The following is a 7,500-nucleotide window of genomic DNA, read 5'->3' on the forward strand; positions in this document are numbered from 1 at the left end:
ACATACCATACAAATAATCAACTATCACACCAAACAACACCAAGCAATCAACCAACAAACCAAGCCAACCAATCGATGCAACCAAGCCAAACCAGGCAATCAACGTACAAACTAAACCAACCAATCAACCAAACTAAACTAAACCAAAATCAGTTCAGAGCATGACACGCCGCTAAACCAAAATAAACATAGAATAAAAAAAAAACAGATAAAAAAGAATGGTAGGTTATTGGAACGCTTAGTTATTGACAAAACAAAACGTTACATTTACAGTACGTTGACCCAGTGGTCTTCAAAGAAGACAGACAAACAAACACTTCTGACGCAGCTAATGAACACGCATCTCAAAATCGTCGACGGAACTCGCTTGCAAGATTAAGTGTAACGTTTTGTTTTGTCAATATAATCCAACGTTCGAATAACCTACCATTCTTGTTACATTTAGTCAAGTTTTGACTAAATATTTTAACGTAGAGGGGGGAATCGAGACGAGGGTGTGATGTATGTGTGTGTGTGTGTGTGTGTGTGTGTGTGTGTGTGTGTGTGTGTGCGTGTGTGTGTGTAGAGCGATTGAGAGTAAACTACTGGACCGATCTTTATGAAATTTGACTTGAGAGTTTCTGGGTATGACATCCCCGGACAATTTTTTTTCATTTTTTCGATAAATGTCTTTGATGAGGTCATATCCGGCTTTTTGTAAAAGTTGAGGCAGCACTGTCACATCCTCATTTTTCAATCAAATTGATTGAAATGTTGGCCAAGCAATCTTCGACAAAGGCCGGACTTCGGTATTGCATTTCAGCTTGGTGGCTTAAAAATTAATTAATGACTTTGGTCATTAAAAATCTGAAAATTGTAATTAAAATTATTTTTTTATAAAACGATCCAAATGTACGTTCATCTTATTCTTCATCATTTTCTGATTCCAAAAACATATAAATATGTTATATTCGGATTAAAAACAAGGTCTGAAAATTAAACATATAAAAATTATTATCAAAATCAAATTTCCGAAATCGATTTAAAAACACTTTCATCTTATTCCTTGTCGGTTTCTGATTCCAAAAACATATAGATATGATATGTTTGGATTAAAAACACGCTCAGAAAGTTAAAACGAAGAGAGGTACAGAAAAGCGTGCTATCCTTCTCAGCGCAACTACTACCCCGCTCTTCTTGTCAATTTCACTGCCTTTGTCACGAGCGGTGGACTGACGATGCCACGAGTATACGGTCTTGCTGAAAAATTGCATTGCGTTCAGTTTCATTCTGTGAGTTCGACAGCTTGACTAAATGTTGTATTTTCGCCTTACGCGACTTGTTTTATGATTCAGAATTATTTTTAGAACGTTAGCAGTCTATATGTTTTTGGATTTCCAAAATAAACCTAAATTAAACCCAGCACAAGCTCTTAAGACTGTTATACTGTGGCAGTGAAGGGGTTAAGACTGTTATAATACTGTGGCAGGGAAGGGGTTAAGACTGTTATACTGTGGCAGTGAAGGGGTTAAGACTGTTATAATACTGTGGCAGTGAAGGGGTTAAGACTGTTATACTGTGGCAGTGAAGGGGTTAAGACTGTTATAATACTGTGGCAGGGAAGGGGTTAAGACTGTTATACTGTGGCAGTGAAGGGGTTAAGACTGTTATAATACTGTGGCAGTGAAGGGGTTAAGACTGTTATAATACTGTGGCAGGGAAGGGGTTAAGACTGTTATACTGTGGCAGTGAAGGGGTTAAGACTGTTATATTGTGGCAGTGAAGGGGTTAAGACTGTTATACTGTGGCAGTGAAGGGGTTAAGACTGTTATACCGTGGCAGTGAAGGGGTTAAGGCAGTGAAGGGGTTAAGACTGTTATACTGTGGCAGTGAAGGGGTTAAGACTGTTATACTGTGGCAGTGAAGGGGTTAAGACTGTTATACCGTGGCAGTGAAGGGGTTAAGACTGTTATACTGTGGCAGTGAAGGGGTTAATATCCCTACTTAGGTCTAGTCACCTGTATGAAATAACGCTTAAAAAAACACCAGTAACAATATTAATGAGTCGTTAAATAAAGACAATACTTCATGCAAAAAACACTACTATTAGTAACAATCATCATATTCGTTAAAGAAGATGTCTTACGGTTGCCGAAAACGACGCATTGCGAATTGAAATAGGTCTCATGATTCCAGTAGCTTCTCCGGTTCTTGCCACTTCCCTCACTCCAACGAACAGTGGCATCGCCCTTGAATTGGACCCGGACGCCTGAAAAATAATTGTTTTCTTTCTTTGTATTTGCTAAGTACATCATTGTGGGGCTTTTAATCAATAACATGCATCCATCTACAATGTATCATCATTCATCCTTCAACATTTATAATAAATATGTAAATGGCAAGTATACAAGACATCAATATCTATATACGGCTTGTGTGTGTCTGTCTGTCTGTCTGTGCGTTCACGATTCACGGCAAAAGTTCTCGATGGATCTGCTTCAAATTTGGTGGGCAAATTCAGGTAGACCCCGGACAGAATCGTGGAAAATTTTGAACACGTGCGTGCTCTCAGTGCGCAGCGCTGAACCGATTTTGGTTTTTCTGTACATCCATTCCCAGTAACTCTTCCTTATCTTCTCCAATGTTTTGCGCGTTTATCTCCCTTCCTTCGTACGGTGCGCCGGCAAAGCCGGCGTACACCCAGCCAAGCCGGGTCCCCGGCGAAGCCGGGTATTTGGCTCTACTTCTTCCCGGCGAAGCCGTACCCGGCGAAGCGGGTATTCATCTAGTATTATATATATATTAGGACATAACAGACAGACGGACATATAACATACCGTTCGCCTACAAGCAAGGCCGGAGCATAACATAACATGCAGATTACAATACTGATAAAAAAAAAAGAGAGAGAGAGAGAGAGAGAGAGAGAGAGAGAGAGAGAGAGAGAGAGAGAGAGAGAGAGAGAGAGAGAGAGAAGGGGGGGGGGGGTAATGATGGTGGTGGTATCATTTATAATGTATACTCTTAGATAATAATACAAATAATAGATTCGTCTTTACGTTCCACCCAACAATAATCAAAAGTCACTAAATTAAATACAATATTTTCAAACACACACGATAAATTTCAATTCATTCCATGTCATATGCTTTATTGTCCATTCTTGCTTGGAAATTCGGGTCGCATCCTCATAGTTGATAGCTAGCAGTAACTGTGCTTCCCATGTGTGTGCGTGCATCAGAGTAATCAGCCACCTGCATTCCTAGCAAAATGACGGAGATCCTTTACGTGCCATGGCGTTGAAACGGGCGGGGGTGGGATATATATATGGGTACCGTCTCTGAGTCATCCCATAAAGGGCGTTTTGGGTTCCGTTGTTTTGGCCATGACTGCTGATCTTGGGAGTCGGACTTTGGGTAATACGGTTTCTGCGTAACATGTGCAAGTGACTGTGCTGTCAGCAGACAGCATATCGACAGCAACAGGACTTTGGTGGTTGAAAAATAAAATGAACATTATCTGATAAACAAAGGGATGTAAGCAGTCAGGCTGTTGGTTTTTGGTGTGTTTTCAAATGGAAGAATGTTCTTGCCTGGATAGATCTGTTGTAGCTGGCATGATGGGAACGACGATTTCCTTTAACCTGCTCAACATACGGTTTCTGGGACATAACTATGTCAAAAGATAGTTTCCGCTTGAAACGATGGCCTTGTCTTTTAAGAGAAAAAAAAACACACGCATATTGGAGCTCAGTACGTGTTCACTATGGCGCTATCCGCGTGCTTCTATTTTTGACACACATTCAAGAAAGACAACAGTTACTCTTCCACGGTGCATAAAAACCCCGAGAAAAAGAATTATTTCCACACATCGTCTTTTTAAAACGTCGAACTGACCCAACTCAGGACACTGACCTCTCAGTTCCAGTCTCTCTGCATTGTGTAAGACGACGACGCCTCGCATCAGCTGCCCGGGCAAGTATGTAGCGTTGGGGTTGTTTTCATGGAAGATCTCTATTGTCGTCGATTTCCCCATCTTTGTCTGCTAGATGCTAGAAAAAAAATGTCCACCAAAATACCCGTGTGACTTGGAATAATAGGCCGTGAAAAGTAGGATATGCGCCGAAATGGCTGCGATCTGCTGGTCGATGTGAATGCGTGATGTATTGTGTAAAAAAATCCATCTCACACGGCATAAATAGATACCTGCGCCTTGAGTCCGAGCACAGGCGGAAGGTATCGTCCACTGGACTACTACTATCACAGAAAGACTACAAGGTACGTCATTCACCTTCGAGTCTTCTGTGTTCTTGGAGTCGCTTCCTGGGGAAAAATATTGTTCAAGACGGTTTGCCTCTTCCTACAGTCTGTGTAAGGTCAAATAAATACAGTTGAATGATTGTTTGAACTGTATGTACCTTTAATTTTCAGCTTCCGTCCGCTGCAGGTTGTTATTAACCATCATTTAGACGAATCTTCGTTTGCGAGCCGCTAACTTCCACTTTGCGTCAAATCATGCATCATCAAGAATGAACTGTGAGTATTAGAATAGTGATTCAAATGGTAGTTCTGGGTTTATTTGTAAGACATTGAGACCTCTCTGCATAATTTTCACGGACTTCGGCAGAAAATCGAACATCACTGTTCACGAGTACACAACATTAAGACCTAAGTAAAATAGTGTACTTATAGCCTAGGCAATTCTGCTTCGTAATATCTATAATAAATGATGTGATCTGACATAACATACCTTCACAGGGCAATTCTTTTGCGATTATATCAACTCTGCTTCCGCGTGCGGGGGACATAATCGTGTGTAGCGCCTGCGGTGGACACAACTAGGCGTTCCACGATCCAGGGCGTGGTCTATATAACATGAGCAATGGTAGTTTGTGCGAACTCCAAAGTTCTATTCTTAGCCAGTGATCCACCATTTTTTTTACAGAGAAAGAGAGAGAGAGAGAGAGAGAGAGAGAGAGAGAGAGAGAGAGAGAGAGAGAGAGAGAAAGAGAGAGAGAGAGAGAGAGAGAGAGAGAGAGAGAGGACGAGAGAGAGGCAGACAGACAGACAGACAGACAAACAGGCTGACAGACATGAAAAGAAAGACAGACAGATAGACAAGCAGACAGACACAAAAAGACACAAGTCCAGGAACACAACATAGTACAGAGGTGCACGCGGCAGAACGTATAACTTGTTTTAAAGTGATACCGTAACCCCCTGCCAAAAATACGGTCTCACTTTGCCCGCAGAACTTGACCCCACAGCTTGACTGAATTGAAATACATTGAATTAATGGCGGCTAAACCACATATTCAAGTCTAAATGCGGAGTGTCACTTTCTAACAAACCACAGCCACGCGACCCTCGTCTGGGTGTCAGTGTGGTGGGGTCTTGCATCGGAGCCTAAATTATCCTTCTACCCCAAAACCAGAGCCACTTCGTGTCCGCTATCCCCATTGCTGTCACTGTTGCCTGCTATTTCCTGTCCATATCCTGCTACCCCAAACCAGTGCCAGCCCGTGTCGCCTGGGAGTGCAAACGTGGCCCGTCATGCCTCAAACCATTGACCCCCTTGTAAACTCGGCGTAGGTATATACACACAAGATCACGATAAGAGTTTTGCAATACCTATAGTCGGCCACGGCCACGGCACCATTTCCAGTGAACGTACTGAACAAGTGCCAAGGCGCTCGGCCGTGACGTCGCTTATTCGTACGTGTCTGTATTAACGCCGTTTTGCTGCAATTCCGTTTTGTTATTTCTGCAACATTGACATCCAGTTTGTGACTTTAATGACTGCAGACAGCCACGAAACCGTTTGCTGTCGGTATATATTGATTCAAACAATTCCTAGTGTTAAAGATTTAAAGTAAAATTTTAGAGAGATAAAAAGCTGTATCGAACTTTGGATGAACTGGTCTGGTCCAAATATTTTGAGATTGACACACACACACACACACACACACACAAACACACGCACGCACACACACACACGCACGCACGCACACACACACACACACACTCTCTCTCTCACATACACACACACACACACACACACACACGGACGCACGCACAACACACACACACGCACACAAATACACACACACGCACACACACACACGCACACACACACACACACACTCTCTCTCTCTCACATACACATACACACACACACACACAAACTCTCTCTCTCACATACACATACACACACACACACACAACACAACGCACACACACACACACACACACACACACACACACACACACAGGCGCGCGCGCTCCCTAGCCCCACACCACAACACACATATACTGCTATGCCGCAGTTGAATTCTGTCAGATTATTTTTAGGACAGAATAATAGGCCGAGCAAATCAGTCAGCACAAATGTAAACAAACCCACCACATCCCCAAACAGAGAAAATGTAACTGGAATTATTGATTTTTTTTTTTTTTACTGTATTATATATATATTAGCAAACTATTTATCGCACAACACTAAACACGAAAGAATTCATAACAACTACACCGAATAACTTCTGATCCAAGCCGTCCGGAGCAGATTATATGGAACACTAGTATCATGTTTTAGTTATTTCACAGTATTTGTAAAGTACCGACGTATCGTTGGACGCACACTATGTCAGTTTAAACCGCTGTCTATTACATACCTGACTTATTCTCCCGCAAGCGAAAAGGGAAGACACAGAAAATAATCCAAACAGTTGGGGTAACCTTCTCACCTGGTCCGTTTTCTTCAACACCAGTGGGACAGTTGGCAGTCGCACAAGTTCGGCCGGCAGTACTGTTGCATACCCAAAGGCTCTTGTCGATAGAGGGTTTTAAATGAGCACGCAAAGCCAAAGGCAACCTGAGCACAGCACTTTCATGGCAATGCCCCGATTGCAGCCACAGACACAGGAAACATGCGTTTAACTATTTGTACACACTGATTGGCTTTCATTGTAACCTTCGAACATGGGATCGTGTGTGTCAAGGCACCTGTATGTAAAAAGGTGTTTAAATCAAATCAAATCAAATCAAACTTTATTTTACGAGGGTTGTGGCATAAGCAATATAAACGAGCTTCTTTTCAACCAGGCCTCGCCCAGAGAGGGACTATTCTAATCTTAAATACATATATATATGTGAATGTTCCATATATATACAAACGTAAAACAATTACAAAAGATAAGCATGACACTAACAAAAAAATTAAAATTAAAAATGAAAATAAAAAAAGGCAGAAAAACTATTCACATGGCTATATACACGTTGTAGGCTATACATACATTCTTGCGTTATGAAACACTGATGCTTTATGGACAGATATGATCAATATGAAAATAATCAGAACGAAGTCTTCCATCACTGTGACTGAGAGAGAGAGAGAGAGAGAGAGAGAGAGAGAGAGAGAGAGAGAGAGAGAGAGAGAGAGAGAGAGAGAGAGAGAGAGAGAGAGAGAGAGAGAGAGAAACTTTGTTATTTTGTTTCATTTCAAACCATATCTTGATGGAAATAT

The 7,500-nt window shown here is 41.8% G+C and overlaps 1 protein-coding gene across 1 annotated transcript in view; it reads right to left on the reverse strand.

The window, feature by feature from the left end:
* LOC138950067 (uncharacterized) overlaps positions 1–7,500 on the reverse strand; it is a 46,814-nt gene that overhangs the window by 12,468 nt on the left and 26,846 nt on the right. Inside the window, exons 10-11 of the mRNA XM_070321867.1 lie at positions 6,650–6,849; positions 2,126–2,248 (exon numbers count right to left, since the gene is read on the reverse strand). Coding sequence (XP_070177968.1) covers positions 2,126–2,248; positions 6,650–6,849 — 323 coding nt within the window. The remainder of the gene's footprint in view (positions 1–2,125; positions 2,249–6,649; positions 6,850–7,500) is intronic.

Source organism: Littorina saxatilis, linkage group LG1 (assembly GCF_037325665.1).
Source record: "Littorina saxatilis isolate snail1 linkage group LG1, US_GU_Lsax_2.0, whole genome shotgun sequence".
Taxonomy (NCBI): Eukaryota; Metazoa; Mollusca; class Gastropoda; order Littorinimorpha; family Littorinidae; genus Littorina; species Littorina saxatilis.